Raw genomic sequence first — 16,991 nt, 5'->3', positions numbered from 1 at the left:
CAGCGGCCCTGCATGCGAACCCGACATACTTACAAGTGGGCTTTTATTCAAAAACACTGCCATCCGAGGGTTTATATTATGACCTCTGCTGTTGCGAACCCTCGTAAAAAAACTGTTGTTTACTTTATGATATGTTACTAATCCTTTTACACTCTTTAGATTAAAAGTAAAGAAAACCAGTTCACTTTCATCCTTTCCAGAGCCAACTTTTCGAGTGAGTTGGTTTTTGGAAGATCTCGTCCGGGCTTAACGACGGAAGTAGCGTCCGTTACAAAGCCCATGATCGTTGTGCCGCGCCCTACCATCCACGATGGCTTACAGTGGCCACCAGAAGTCTCGATTAAGAGAAAGTGGTGTCGACCATGATATACGCTAGAGAGATCGTTATAGTGCTCTTACCATCATTTAATGGCTTCGGATAGGTTGTGAACTCCAAACAGAGCCTCACATCAGGTTTTCTACTAATGGAGGGATGTACTCTACCAGACGATTGCCGATTGGATTGAATTGTGGCAATCAGATGACTTGACTGTGTGTGGAGAAGACGCTTCACGAGCCGTGAGTATGTCACAGCCTTTGCAAAGTTATGGCATGGTGTGAAACGACGTCCATGTCAAACTGATTATCGTACAGAATGGATCTTTAACTGCACCTAGATACATTGAGGTGATACATTCTGAAAGCTGTAGTCCCATTCGCTCCATTTATTTGGCACAATTTCATATTAATGCATGATAATGCTCGACCGCATGCAGCTCGATTACCACCCTTGAATGGTGTTACCACACGAATTTGCCAGCACGTTCTCGTGGCATGAATCTTGTCATCACTTTTGAGACACGACAATGAGGCCGGATCCGACAAGCGTTAACTGCTTCAAGCTGCTGTTGTTGAAAACTGGGATTTTGGTTCATAAGACGAAATCCGATCGTTTATATACTCGGTGCCTAGGAGGAGGCTTCTACGAGGCCAGATGAGGTAATAAGCGTTATTGAGAACAAAACTATGTAATAAATTGTTAGTTAAATTTTAATCAAAAATGATTTTCCTGTTTTCTGGTGAATTTTCTTTTAAATCATTGCAATTAAATATTTTTTATTCAAAATCTTGAATTTCTGATCTAGTTTAATATGTTTTACATTAAATTAAGTACGATGTAATAAAAATACATATATTTTGCAATAAACAACAAAATATGAGTATCTTGTCTTTGAGTGTGTATTTTTTTGGCTCGGTCAGTTATTAGGTCTGTTTGAGTTTGATGGTTTTTAGTAGTACAAAAAAGTCTTTCGCTTGCTTTGTCATTGTTTTTTTAATTTGATTTTTATTTTGTTTTTTATCATTGAGTGAATTGTGTTTGTATTTTCGTTACGTTTTCGAGTATGCCCGATTTTCCTTCAGTCTGAACATCACGGAGTAAGTCTGAATTTTGGAAAATGAATTGTAATATGTAAATAAATATACATTTAGCGCTTCTAATCCACTGAAAAAATTAAATTAGAGTAATTCGCAGTTATATTTTTGTAAGTCCAAAGTCGGGTTTAAAGATGAAACAGTACATTTGTAAGGTATTGAAGTGAACAATAAATAAATGTTTTCAAGATTTACTATAAACAGTAATAATACTGCAATATAAAATAATACAAATACCTTTTAGTTGAAAATATATTTAAAGCGGGTTATTTATGTCATGCGCTATCGTCTGTCTGCTCTGCTGAAAAATGCACTGCACAAAGATGTTTTTTTAAATCAACATGTAAATATTGTAAGAACTAATAAAATGATGTTAGGAGTTGGAAAATATGGGAAAATAATCATCTCCAATGTATATAACTTTATATAAAACACTGTATTATATTTTTTTCTCAGTTATTTTGTTCTTTATATCATGATAAAGCCATTTAAGAACACTGGACAATCAGTCGTGCTCGTTTTGACAATCTTCTTAAAAATAGAAAAATACGGTTTCATATTTTTATTTATTGGTTTTAAAATATGGCCAGACTCTACGCAGAATATGAATTCACTCATTTTCGTATTAAAATTTTATCTTTTTAAATTACACAATTAATTACTTTCAATAAAAATTAAAAACATTTACAACTTACAGTACATAAAGTTTTGATCTATTCAAGACTAAAATAATAACAGCAAACTTGTCCTCCTGAGTGATTTGTTTCTTTTTTGCTTCATTTAATCTATTTAATATCACACTTTTAAAAGATATGTATTTTACAGATTCCATCTTCATTGCTTTGTTTCCAATCAACATTTCACATTATATGCAGTTTAATAGAAATTTTTTTAATATAAAACATCAAATTGGTCAGTATTATAAATGCAACCATTATTCTATTTTTACAAACACTGTCGTTCTCATTAAAAACATGAATTAGAATATTTGTTTGTTTTTTCCATTAAAAAACATTGATTAAGAGTTCACCATGCGTTACATTTTTTAACTATCCTATATTTATAATTATAATAACAAAAATTTTGGCGTGTAAATGAGAATTCACATTGTTTTGTCTACTATACTAAATTTAATTACAGAATTATTTGAAATATGATCATTAGAAGAATATGTCTTCGGTTTCGTTGAGATAACAAACTAATTAAAAAAAAAATAAACAAAATAAACATTAACACAAATGATGATTTCTGCCCTATCTATTATTATTATTATGGCGTCATTACCATTAGATCAAAAATTGTTATTACAATATGATATCCACATCATCGGGGATAATTTTGATTATTTCGCTCACGGAAGAAAATCGACAGGTAACTTTCTAAATGCTTTCTGTTTTGGGAGATCAAAATGAAAAAGTAGATTTTCCAACAAATTACGCACACTTTCATTCTTCGAATTTTATCGTTATTAATTGGACTAACAAAATACAAAAGCTGCTAAGTTTCAAATAAGTGGTCCCTTTTTCAATGAATTAATATATTATTATGAACGGATAGACTTTTTCTCACTATTATCGAAGAGAACACATTTTGCACTAACAAATCATTCCAAATAAATTATTGACACATTCAAAAATATTTTTGTTTAGTTAATTTAGAAGAAAAAAAACGTGAGCATTGGCAAACTAACAAATTGTGCCTAACAAACATAATGTGTAGAAGTCTGTACATCGCTATATTCCACAACACTTTAAAATTCTTATATCAACGTCTAAATCTTTTGAAATCTCTATACCAATATGTATCACTTGAAGTACCTTGAATTTTGTTTGAATGGGCAGAAACCTGTTTAGTAAACTGTTTATCTAAAAAACTTAAAAACTTTACACCTCGTTATTTTGAGTAAACCATAAAATATATGGAAATCTTCCCAACTAGGAGTTAATTTTTTCTCAGATTTTTGACATAATATTGATATAAGTCCAAGTTTCAATTTAAAATGTTGATTAATAACAGCAATCTAAGTAAACAACTAAGCAATTAATAGTATTTGAAATAAAAATCTAAATATACAAATTAAATCCTAGTAGAGTACAAAAATATTAAAACAATAACATAAACTTAATATTCATAAATTGAAGCCTTTCAGGTATGTATGGCTGAACACAAAATGTATTTGATTGTTAAGTCTAATAATTACAAAAATATATGTTACAAAATATTTTTACATTTTGAACAAGGATTTTGCATTTCGCTAAAAAAAGCTAATAGTTTTCTATTACATATTTTACTGGGCCAACAGTTCTCTTGAAATAATTACAAAGTTCTGTTTTTTATTTATTTTTTAAAATATTTTTTTTTGCATTGGGGTCGTAGAACTTATACAGAGCGAATACTAACGACATTTAGGAATCAAACAATGAATGATGTCCATCTACTTTGATTTTGATCAATTCTCCCTATGTAGCTTTACTAATTCATTCTGAATAAGTTTCCATCAACCAGGTTATCCGCAAAACAATTATAGATACATCTTAAACTATGCATTTTGTAAAAGTATTGGTCTTGTTTCTATTGGACAAGTACTATTCAAAAATGCCTTTTAATTAAAAATTATTAGTCTAACAGAGAACATATGACATTACAGAGGACAAATGAAAATGGTGTTGTAATAATCTTTAATAGTAAAAATATCTGAGTTAACAATGGATTTAAATATCACAAAGCCAAAGTTCTTGCGACGAAGGCCCATTGCACAGTTACATTTATCGTCCCTTTACGAAAAAACAAAACAAAACAAATATAATAAAATCGTGTAAATTTTTGATGGGCAAATTAACACTCACTTCATTTCTGTCTTCAATACGAATTTAAATATAATTTTAATAGTAACATAAAACACTGATGTGTCGAGCCCTTTGGAATGGTATTTGTTAAATAGCGATTTAACATATATTTTGGAAACAAGAGAATGGAATGCCGTACAAGTAGGCGGTTTAAAACCTGTATATGTAAAGGTCAATATTTCTCAATTGCACTTAACAAAAAACAACACCCTTGTAAAATTATCATTAACAATAATAGTAAGTAAAAAAAAAATAATAAAAAAAATAAAAATCGACCTAAAACAAAATCCAACTAACAACTCGTACATAATTTTTTGTTTGGATCTTATTTTCCTTTTTTTCATTTAAATTCATTGAAAATATATTTGGAAATTTGGCTTAATCACAGACAGTGAATATTTGAAGGCGTCCCAAGATGATCGAACACATTGCTTACCCCGCAATTATCCCATAATGAAAGACCACAGAACATAAAGAAAGAAGAAAACAACAATCTAGTGATGCGATTAATGGGGCGAGTAAACTGGAACTTCTTAGATAGCAATATTTTATAAAAATGTAACAGTTTTTGGGTTTGGAATAGACTTGAAGGCCAAAATTGAATAGTTTTGCCGGAACATTAATGCGAAAAATACTTTATAGTTTAAGCTCTGAGTGCATAGAAATGGTTAAATTTGAATTTTCTTTGTGGAGAGAGGACACCGATAAAAATGTTTTAAATGACATTTATTAAAATTTTCTGACAATGGTACAAGAGTTTTAAAACATCGAACAATCAATAGTGTTATATAATATAATAGTTTATATATTTGTAAATATTCTATATAACGAGAGAAACGATCTTGACACGTTATTCAACAAACATTTTTTTTTTTCAATGAATCACGTCTAAATTTTAAATATCACGTTAGAAGGATTCTCGACTCACCACAATGACATGCTCCAAAAAAGATCTTGGGAATGCCCTCGGTAATTGAACATTTAGTTTTGCTAAAATATTTTAACCTCATTTATTCATTAAACTTCATTTTTTCCTCTTCAATATATGTATGTAAAAAAGATAGATGTATTTCGTTTTAGGATAATACCAACACTCTTCAATCACAAAATCTTCAATTGATTTTTGTCACACGTCTCTGACACGCTTTAGAAGCAAATTTTTAAAAGTAATTTAAAGCAACTGGATCATTTTTTATTTATATACATTAAAAAGAAATCAGTAATTACATTACTAATTTCAGAGTTTGTACAAAAATTTAAGACTAGAACTTTCAAAGCTTCGAAGCTACAATCAGAATTTTATCCGCACATAAACACAACAATAGAAGCACCAAAGAGGAATTTTAGAGACGAGTCGGTTTTTGTCAAGGGATTTCAGGTGATTGGTTGGAAGGAGGATAGGAAATAGAAATGAGGAGGAAAGGGTGACGCCGCCCTCGTCTCAGCATTGTGCCGTGTCACAGACGTTCGTTGGAGGTTCTGGGCTCGTCTCAGGCTTGACGGTTATCGGTGACTCTTTACTCACCAACGCTTTATTCTGTTCGGTCAAAGCACCTCCTCGACACAACTGCTCCAACAAAACTTTGCCCGCTTCCTTACCGGCACCGGGAAGGCCTGTTTCTAAGCTCGATCTAATTATACCGTCCAAAAAGTTGCCGTTCTCACCTGTACCGTCGTAGAGGCTTTCGGCGATTTCACGTGTCGTCTTCGTCAGCGGTTGCGTGGCGTCTTCGTGGAGTCGCTGCATCATCTGGCTGGCGAATAATTCCCTCCCTCCGTAATCCAAGGGCAGTGCGGAAAAGGGAGGCGCCGAGGGCCAAAAGGGGAAAGGGGGAGCGCTATGGAAGCCTAAGGCTGGGGTGTCGAACAAACCGGGAACTTTGATACTTCCGTTAGCGGTGGCGAGAGGAGGTGTGAATCTCTGCGTTCTGGGCCTTTCGTCTTTCCGCTTGCCTTCATCGGGCAGGATTTGGGGTTGGGGCTTCGGCTCCCTCTTTCTGGGTCTCATGAGGTGCCTCTCTTTGACTTTATACTCAAGGGTCGAATGAGGGACGCCGTAATAAGATCCTGCTCGGTGAACACTCATCTCTCCTCTTTGCACTGCTCGCACAGCTTCGACGAGACTGTCACGGTCATAGTTTCTATACTTGCCGCGTTTGGGACGCGTACCTTTTCCTCCACTCGAGTTCGACCCAGTGCTCCCGGTGCCGCAGCTGTTGTTTGTGACGGATTTATTTCCAGAGGAATGTTTCTTTTCGTCAAGATGGTTGTTATTGAGATTTCTCATGACATTGAGATCTCTCCTAAAATCCAACGGCTGCGGTGTCGGCGTAGTCAGCGTGACGGATGACTCCGGCGTCGCCAATTTGTTATTTATCGTGTTAGTGATGACGTCCCTAAGACTTACAGCATGGAGTTTGACAGGTGGCGATTCGCTCCTGGAAGCCAGTTGAGGGTCCATGGGCGACCCTCCGTCTTTGGGTCTGTAAGAAGGAACTCTTAGGATGACCCCGGGCTCCTCTTTGTCGGTCGAACAACTGGGCCTCGATCTGGCCAACCTGTCGACGAGGTCGGGAAGCCCGTGGGGCGCACCGAGAAGTTGTTGAAGGTATGGCCAAGCTCTCCCGTCAGCAGGTAGTTTCAGAACGTCTTCCATGCTCAGCAAAGGCCTCCTCAGGACTTTCACCACTTCACGCTCCTCCTCGGATAGGTCCCTGTCATCATCATCATCGTCGTCATCATCCTTGGCACTTTCTATACCTCCTACGTCCCGTCTCTCCTGGGACAACTTGTACACCTTGTTACGCAATGTGGACCTCGGGATGCCGTATATAACGGCTGCCCGTCTGGTCCCCAGCTTGCCACTTTGTATGTCTCTAAGAGCCGCTTGAAGTTCTTCTTCTGTGTAAGTCCTCCGCCCAGTTACAGCACTCAGTCTTGGCTTCGCCCTGTCGTCAAATACAATACTACTACAACACTCACTACTTCTGTTCTGGCACTTCCTTGCAAAGTGCATGCAACAATAAGCTCAAAGTAAATTTGTCTCACTGATTGTGCAAAATAAACTTGAAAATAATAGAAATGACTGAAGAGTTGTCATTTCGAGCATGCTTTGATATGCTAAGAGTAAAAGGGATATGATTTGATACTCACTTAAATATGTGCTTGTTTGGACTCGGAATTTTGATCGAGGGCGGAGGTTGGGCTGGTTTCGCGCTCAAATCTAAAGGCTCGTCTAAGCATTCCGGAGAATCCGGGGGTTTAATGTACCATTTTGGAGAGGAGTCCATGGGGCTCGGGCTGTCAGACCCGCTCCGTTCTCCGGGTTCACCCACCTGAAATCATATCGAAACCAACGTTTTTCAAAAGAACAACAATATAAATATTTTAAAAAGTTCGTTCAGTCAACAAAAAGCGTAGACTAAGAGGGGTGGACCCACCGTTTTCGATGGGGCGCATAGTGGCTCCTTGGTCCTACACTCCTGTCCGACCATCGTGTCTTGATAGCTCGCCCATGACCGTCGGCCCATCAGTTCCTCGGCCACCCTCTCCAGCCCTACAAATCAGAACCGATTTAATTTTAACTCAACATCTAAGTAACCACATCGATCCAAATGTACCCTTTTATCGTCAAGAAGAGAGTGTGGCCGGGTTGCTGGCCAAAAAAAAAAAAAAAAAAAAAAAATTCAATGACTGAGTTAGGGAGGCTTAAAACTTAATTTTGTTTTCCCTATACACAGGACCACTCCTTGTCTAATATGCCTTCCTCACTCTAATTGTCAACAAAATGACTTCCCCATTGTTATGTACCATCCACCAGAAATCCAAAATAATATAAGTGATAAGGCTATTGAATTCAATTTCAACAATTGCAGGGATATGCTGTTATAAAATATAAAATGAAAGAATGTTATTATTACATATTTATACTTCTTGGCGGATATGTAAAAGCGGATGAAATGCATTACGTCGAACCCCCTAAAAAGTGTTTCAAAAATTATTAGCGCTACGACAAGTCAATTGAAATATGACGTTACAGGCTATACCGAACAGATACATTAAATACAATTCTTTAATCTTTAACTAATTTAAATAAAGGCCTAAAGCATGTATAAGAAATAACCAGACGATAACGCTCCCAACTTAAATTGCGGAAATTTAAGAATGAAGACGGAATTAATAACTCTGGATTAACTGGGGATGAATTTTTCATGGTTGATCGAATTCTGTCCTCCCTAATTCGTTCCGTACCCCGCCTTTTCTTTGCTATTCCTGTCTGAACCTTTTCCTTCTCTCTCTCTCTCTCTCTCTCTCTCTCTCTCTCTCTCTCTCTCTACTGAAAAGGCGAGGGGGTAGAGGGATGAGAGATAAGAGGGGAAGTATACAAGTTATTCCCGTCACACGCGAATAAACCGAAGGCAATTAATAAGAAAATCTGTAGGTAGGGTACATTCAACTGAAGGGATTATTGTTTAGTCAGTGTCTGGTTTATAATCTGAGGGTGTGGAATGGCTAGGGCAAGGGTTCAATCCCGAGGATGGGGTAGTAGACTGAAGGCGAAAAACCGGTTTTCTCACCGTAACCGGTTGCGGACACCGCTACCGGAGCGGTAGCCGTCCGACACTCCCAACGCACGGACTGAAGAGAACGTCCCATTCAACACTTACATACTACGAAATGTGCAAAAAATAAAATAAAAATATGACTGCATACTTGTAGCAGCATTCGAAAATGGATATCATATGGATTTGTTTCGCGCTCGACATTCTCTATCTCAGGTCCCATTCAACAATTACATAATATTGTGCTGGGGCAAAATTAACACAGGTTTTGAAAATTTATTTTATTTTCCCAAGTGCTTGTCATGTAAACAAAGCTAAATCCTCAAATCTAATTCATGGATTATAATAAATACTTTTAACTGTTATCTTTTATACAAAAAATTTTAGTTACATTGAATTTTATAAGAGTGAGGACCTGCGAAATTAAATATGACCAAATTAGATTTTCGTCAAATTTATTTGTACGAATTTTATCATGTGCGAAGTGCGGCCCAAAGTGCGCGTAACATCAATACAGTTAGGGGGATGGAAGCCTTAGTGAATGCCGGTGCAGCGATGGTTTCTGCGATTTCGTCTTGGAGATTCAATCTCGAAGAGAGAGAAGATCGCGTTAGGTCGTCCGTTGTGGACGACGACCAATTCAAACCGTTGATTGGAGAAAATTTACGTAAGACAACACGGGAAATTGTGGAAGAGCTTAGTGTTGACCACTCAACTGTAGCAAATTGGTAAATTTCAAGCTCGACAAGTGAGTACCGCATGAACTGAAGATCATGTCATTCTCGATCGAGTCATCACGTGTGATGAGAAATGGATTCTGTACGACAACAGGAGGCGTACAGGTCAGTAGTAGTTGGACAAGGATGAAGCATCAAAACACTTCCCGAAACCAAATCTACACCCGAAAAAGGTTTGGTGGTATACAGCTAGGGTTGTTCACAATAATTTTCTGAATTATGGTGAAACTATTACAACAAAGCAATATTTCCAAGAAATTGATAAAATGCACGAGAAACTGCAACGTCTTAGTATATTCCATCCACTCGTAGCTCGTATTCACCTGACCCCTCGCCTATAGACTTCCACTTTTTTAGGCATTTGTGATCACTTCTTGGGGAATAAAATTTTTAGATAAGGCAGTGAAGCCGAAAACGCCCTCCACTTTGCTGTGTGTCGAAATATAGTTTTTTTTATGTCTGCGGAATAAAAGCGCTTATTTCATTGGAAAAGATGTATAGTTGTGATGGAAAAAATTTCGAATAAATTTTCTTTATTTTATAAAAATTAAAAATAGTTTTGACTGTTCTTTCAAAAGTTGCGTTATTTTTGCACCAGCTCAATACAAAAACCGGCATGACTACATACCTGTAGCAGCATTCAAAAATAGATACATGGATTTGTTTTGCGTTCAACATTCTCTATGTCTCTTTTTGTCTTTATTATTTACTTTTTTATTTTAAATCTTAGTTTTTGGACAATGCTATCTAAAGACATTTCTGTTTTATCCCTTTTATTCCGCATTCCAACCACAAAATAAAACTTGCGTCCAACATGAAAAATCAAATGTGATATCCACCCTGATGTATATCTAAGACGGATATTTCTTAGGAACATGAATAAGTTGTTGCAATAAAAATTGTTTACTATAGTACAACTTATACTGAAGTACATATTATATATATATGTATTGGGGAATTTTTTGTTTTCTTTCTTTTGTTCTTTTTTTCTCTGTGTCGACCAAATATTTAAATCAAATGTAAATCGACCTCCGACAAACGGACCCACCATGCCATAAATTTACTTTAAATTACATATTATGTAATGTTTATAACTTTTCTTTTTTTGCAATAAAAGTATATTATTATTATTATTTATATTTTGGAGAATTAAAATTTTGTATTACGAACGTTGTAAAAGAAATTAAAAAAAAAATTCAACTCCAGGTAGATGTTTAAAATATATGATAGAGTAATATAATGATATATATATTACTATGAATGTACATAGTTTATACTTATATATGTTTATAAAATATTTATGCAGTCGAAAACGATAATAGCCAATTATATAATAGATAGTGCTGATACATGTATACAAATGCATCAGTACTATCTATTGTTTTTGACTGCCATTTTTTCTTATTAAAAGTTAGTGATGTCGTTCCGTTTAGTCAATTAGACTAATTTTGAAATCGCTTTCATACGTTGCAAATTAATTTGAATAAAACATATCTACAACATTTTAAAAATGCATAAATGTGTATTTATGCTATTAATGACGTCTTTTGATTTAATCGCGATTCCGGTTCTCGTTAAAAATCGGATCGACGACGATTTCTCGGCACAAATCCGTATAAAATGATTTTAAAACAAAGGCCGTGGTTTTGAGAGCTTCTGAAGGTAAGGACCGTTTGTCTTAGAGCTGTACACATCTGCAATATACAGACCACGTAAGTATATTGTAGTACTATTTAGAATAGAAAACACAAGTTAAAAAAATACGAGTTAAAGATTTTTTTTACTGTTTTATGTATTTAGTTTTATTTTTCGGATTTTACAGGGTGAAAAGTAGAAAGCTTCATCCATTCATCGTATGAAAGACATATTCACTTTGTGATTGAACTCATCCAAAACGGATTTTCCATCATTCGAGATTTTTTTAACCCATCCACCACCCCCGCCTTTGGGAGACCCTATACCGGCGGACCACGCCAAACTAAAAACTGGGAATGTGAAACAGAGAAGGGAGAAATGTTTAAGCTTATCGTCTTCATCGAGCCTTGCCTTATGAACGTATGGGGATTTATTTTCTTTGAGTTTAAATTATCTTGAGCTAATGGGTCTCCCCTTGCTGGTTTCCTCTTTACATTTATATATATGTATATTTTTTTTTTTGGGGACGATTTTGACTAATATGTTGACCAGAATTCCATGATTCTTGATATTGATAATTGTTCGGAGGAGAACCGTTCTGTGTGGAACGTTTGAGAATGCGAGACCTTTGGGCAAATGGGAGAATGGCGGCGGGCCGTTCTTAGGCAAGAAAGAAAATGTCTGCCGGTAGCTACGAATCTTTAGACCGACCCTCGATCCACGAACGCCCAATCGGGGCCCGCTCTACGACTGCCTTGCCTCCCGGTCACCTTGACTTGGCGGAGGGACCGCGACTCGATTCGTCCCAACTAGCTTTCAATTTATAATTGCACAATCCGCAAATTATCGGCCCGAATTCAACTTAAGACATTGATACTGTTTCTACACAATCTGTAGCCAATAAATCTTACAATAATTACATTCCGTATCGTGTTTTTTGTCTCGACAATTAATGAGTTTACAAACGTCTTTAGAGGAATGGCATGACGTTTTTTCCTAAATAAAAACAGCACAAATATTTCGGAGTTTTCATTTTGATTTTTAAGAAGCCATTATTGCCAAACAACCGAACCTACCGTCTCGACCTATTGAGGAGTCGAAAAGATCAACATTTGAGTATAAATTCCGGTAAGAGTACATACTATATTCGGGGTGTATCAACATCTAAAGCCCACCCATTTAATTCGAAAATGTCTTTACTTTACCAAAAAATGGTCTTATACCACGTTAATTTTGGCTAGGAATCGCGTGATGGTAACATAACTTTCCCATCTAGCTGGGAAATGACACTAACTTTGTTATTTTAAATCAGAAGCTCATATTTTTATTGCACAATTCTATTCTACAACTTATTTAATGCAACGTTTACAGAAAGGGAAATCGGGTCGACCATTTCTGAGTTATGCCAGACGGAAGATGCGTAAGGGTGTATGCTTTTTGTGTCAACAAGATGGCCTTCCCTGTTTTAGATTTAAAATGCAGGGGTTTTATACTGTGCCTTTTTTCGTAGTGAGCGTATTTGAGCATTTATTATATACACAAATTTTAATAAATGTCAAATCTGCAACAATACAAAATAACAGCTGAGAGAACCCCCTCCACGCGTCTTCCGTCTTGCATAACTCAGAGATGGTCAATCCTATCAAAATTTTCTTTTCGGTAAAAGCGGCTAAAAATAAGCTGTAGAATAGAATTGTGAATAAAAATTTGGTCTTCTCATTTAAAATAACAAAGTTGGTGTCATTTTCCAGCTAGATGAGAAAGTTATGTTAAATCTGTTACCACCACGCGATTCCTAGCCAAAATTAACTTGGGGTTAGTAAAGGATCATTATTAGCTAAAGTTAATCTTTTTCGAAATAAACGGGGTGGGCTAGCATATAGGTACAAAAAGCATACTCCCTCACGCGTCTTCCATCGGGTATAACTCAGAAATGGTCGATCCTATCAAAATTTTCCTTTCAGTAAAAATGGCTAAAAATAAGCTCTAGAATAGAATTGTACAATAACAATACGGCCTTCTCATTTAGAATAACAAAGTTCGTGTCATTTCTAAGCTTGATGAGAAATTTATGGTAAATCTATTACCACTACGCAAATCTTAGCTAAAATGAACTTGGGGTGTGTATAAGACCATTTTTTTGCTAAAGTTAATCAAAACATTCCTCCTCACGCATCTTCCATCGAGTATAACTCAGAAATGGTCGATCCTACCGAAATTTTCCTTCCAGTAAAAATGGAACAAAATAAGCTCTAGAATCAAATTGTACAATAAAAATATAGGCTTCACGTTTAAAATAACAAAGTTACAAACACGTTTCCTAGCTAGATGAGAAAGTTATGTTAAATCTGTTACCATCACGCGATTTCTGGCCAAAATTAATTTGGGGCTTGTATAAGACCATTTTTTCCTAAGGTAAATCGTTTCCGAATTAAAATGGTGGACTATAGAAGTTGATACACCCTGTTTATGCAGTGATAGAGAGATTTTGAGAGAGAAACATCGGATTGTGCAATAGAAGCGTACAGTGGACAGAGGGAAAAGAGCAGAAATTTTCTACGGACTATGTAAAACGATGTTATTAAGTTCAAAAACTAGGCACACGTTATAGAATAATACCTATTTACTGTTTGAGCACGTTTTGTAATCTGCTGAGAAAGATATAGCTTTCAAGTCAGAAACGTTCGATTATAAAACGTTTTTTACAGCGAATTTTTCTATTGAAGTTTAAAAATATATACAATAAAATTAAAACACAATGCCACTTTCACTGTGAAATATACAATTTATAACGTAATGAAATTCTACGTTATATTTCCTTTCAAATCTACACGATCAATTTCTGGTTCAAATGATTTTTTATTGTTCTTGGGTAATTCTTTCGAATAAATTATTTATTTGTATTTAATAATTGATTGTCGTGATTTGGCATTTGACCGACCGTAAAAAATTGTTCAATTATAAAAGTCTCATATATTTATAACCATATTTACATTTTAGAAACTAAATACTGTGGTGATTTACTTGTTCTTAAAATATTATATATAGTTTTTTTAACAACTATCTTGGCGACGATTAAATATTACATGACACTAATCCGCCATTTCCCACTTAGTAAAGGATTTTCGCTATTCATTTTTCCAAAAACATGGAGGGTAAGGCACTTAGGATTTGGGTGTTTGTAGTATTTAATTTTTTAATGACGGAATTTATGAGATGACGGTTCTGTTTTTATGATTTGCATTCAAAGGCAGCAGTAAATTCTGATGACCAATACATTTATACCCTTTCCAATCGCGAATATACTTACAAAGGACATGTTGAATTGCTTACAACGACCAAACAGTTTAAAATATGGATTTATAAAATAAATAATATAATTGACCCAGATCGGGACAATACACTTGAATTTTGATATATTTCTTGAAAAAAATTTCATTTAAAAAATGATCGAAGTACATTACAATATTTACATATACATTGTGGTTAACTAATTTGTTATGTTTTATTACAGAAAAAGAAACAGAAGAAAGAAAAATAAGAAAGGAAGTGGACAAAACATTGTTTACACTTTAACCTTTGAAGTTTAATAAAGTTATTATTATATTATTAAGTTATTATATGCTGCATATTTTGTTAATGGGTAGTCAAAAATTGTTACACCCCAGAGACGAAATATATTATTTGAAAAAGTGTAGTAAGAGCAGAAAATTAAAAAAAGATTTCACGATAACAAAACAGCATGAAACTAAACGAGATTTTCAGGAAGAAAGATTTCAGGAAAACCTAAACGTTTACTCGTCTATCTATTATAAAATTATACCATTCTGCCAAAGGTTTTGATGTCTTCAGTGTAAGCGCATTATTATTTGTTCATTTAAGCAATATATTAAAAATTAGAACTACCGTTTTGCTTACTTTCTTCTCAAGGCGTGTAAACACTGAGTTTAAAATATTCAAGTTTTAACCTTTTCTTTACATTTCTCTTTGCTAAATGTAACCATTTTAAAACAATACAAAATACTTCTATTATTAGAACAATAACGTTGGATGATACCAATTTACGAGTCGTGCGAAAGTATTCCCATAACACAACTAGCATTATAATTTAAACACGTGTGCAATTGTTTTTAATAGATAATTATTTCAACGGCACTTATCATTCATTTAAACACATTATTTATAATTTAAAAATGAAATTTTCGAACGAACGAAATTCCGTATTAATGTGTACGTACAGTTTGCATGCAAACTTAGAAGTGGTGTGAACTAGTAAAGAGATGCAATGATGATTCACGAGCACGATGCAATGATGATTAACAAAAATTAAGCCAACAAAGAAGTAAGGTTGCGTTATAAATGTATTGATACATTACAGCCTGTATTGCAAATTACGCTGATCTAGAGTCGTACGGATGCAAATAAATATAATTGATTTAGATACTATTGTTTTCCCGACTTGAATATATTTAACATTAATATTCAATAGTTAGAGCAAAAAATATAACCGTTTCATCATTTAATAAATTATTATGATGCCTTTATGACATTTTTATGGTGGCTATTAGTAGAGGACAATGAAGAAAATTGTATTCTTGTTATTGGTAAATTACACCTACAAAAACCTGTCTGATTATCAACATAGTGATTCTATACTATTCTTGAATCAAAACAATTAACACCTGAATCGAAAAGGTTAGCAAGATTATAAATTGATAGTAATAAGAATAATTTTTAAACAGTACTTTTTAACAAATCATCTTGGTCACACTAGTTTTATTTTGTTAGTCTTCTATCACCTCAGTCTGCCATTCCTGCTCGCTTGCCATCTCCAATGCCAAAAATGTTGTTCTTTTTTTTTTTATTTTGCATGAAGGCGCGAAAAGGTTCTCTGCCGACAAATGGGAGACTTTCTGTTGCAAAATTCAGCTCTATTTTTCCATCCGTTGGAAGTTTTTAAACGATTTAGCACTAAGAAATGCAGTAATGAATTTTGTTTGAAATTACTCCTCAGATGTCCTACGATAACCGATAACGTTCTCCCAAATGTTTTCAGTAAGTGGGGGGAGATGGTCAAATTTGATGGATGGAATGCGTTTGGATGAGCTTGTCTAGACTCGAAATGTAATATATGAGCAAATTTGCACAATTAGTCCATGCGTTTTGATTTTTGAAAAACAGTTTAAAACTTACTCATAATGCTGAAAGAGACCAATAAATCTTTTATATTAGGAACTATGTAAATGGACGAAAACTTCAAAAGGCACACGTACATCTATTGTAAATTACGACAATACCAATTTAGCGGAAAGCCAATGAAGAAATCAATAAACTTAACAACTGGATTCATGTTTTTTCGGCCCATGTGGAACATAAAAAAAACTCATGCTAAGTTAAATAGGACTTTGATAAACAATGTATGGGACTGTATATTTCGCTTTTCGACCGTTTGAACCAACTTTATTTCATTTTAAGTTAAGATGATAATATCTTTTATTTGGTAGTGAAAAAAGTAATACAAATCAACGTCATATAATTGTTTTCGCGGTAAATGTACGAAAATAATCGTCTCGCCTTTGTATTTTTGATCTGTTAAAAACAATCGTACATGATTTTGTAGAAATTGATGAAATGGGTATTTTGTTGATTCTGGTTGAAATAAAAATACGATATTTTGATGGAAATTGCAGAATCAGTTGTTGATGGAGTTTTGTGGACTTATGAGAAGAAAATAACTCGTAGAGATAGATTATTTTTAATAATTTACTTGTTAGTGCATCAAATCGTCTTTTCATGCC

At 34.6% G+C, this 16,991-nt stretch overlaps 1 protein-coding gene across 10 annotated transcripts in view; it reads right to left on the bottom strand.

Moving 5' to 3' along the window:
- Nucleotides 1-1,830: 1,830 nt before the first annotated feature.
- LOC106672866 (mushroom body large-type Kenyon cell-specific protein 1) overlaps nucleotides 1,831-16,991 on the bottom strand; it is a 78,509-nt gene continuing 63,348 nt past the window's right edge. For 7 of the 10 annotated variants that reach the window (XM_014404629.2, XM_024224574.1, XM_024224575.1 and 4 more), the window contains 3 exons: nucleotides 7,700-7,815; nucleotides 7,413-7,594; nucleotides 1,831-7,225 (listed from right to left, as the gene is read on the bottom strand). In XM_014404629.2, coding sequence (XP_014260115.1) covers nucleotides 5,701-7,225; nucleotides 7,413-7,594; nucleotides 7,700-7,815 — 1,823 coding nt within the window. In that variant the 3' untranslated portion in view covers nucleotides 1,831-5,700. Of the gene's footprint in view, nucleotides 7,226-7,412; nucleotides 7,595-7,699; nucleotides 7,816-7,879; nucleotides 7,915-16,991 lie in introns of all 10 variants that reach the window. The other 3 variants (XM_014404631.2, XM_014404626.2, XM_024224576.1) reach the window with 3 other exon arrangements.

This window comes from Cimex lectularius, unplaced genomic scaffold (genome assembly GCF_000648675.2).
Source record: "Cimex lectularius strain Harlan isolate CLEC.00 unplaced genomic scaffold, Clec_2.1 scaffold46, whole genome shotgun sequence".
NCBI lineage: Eukaryota > Metazoa > Arthropoda > Insecta > Hemiptera > Cimicidae > Cimex > Cimex lectularius.
Note: the sequence above shows the minus strand (reverse complement) of the source record. Positions and strands in the feature narration are given on the sequence as shown.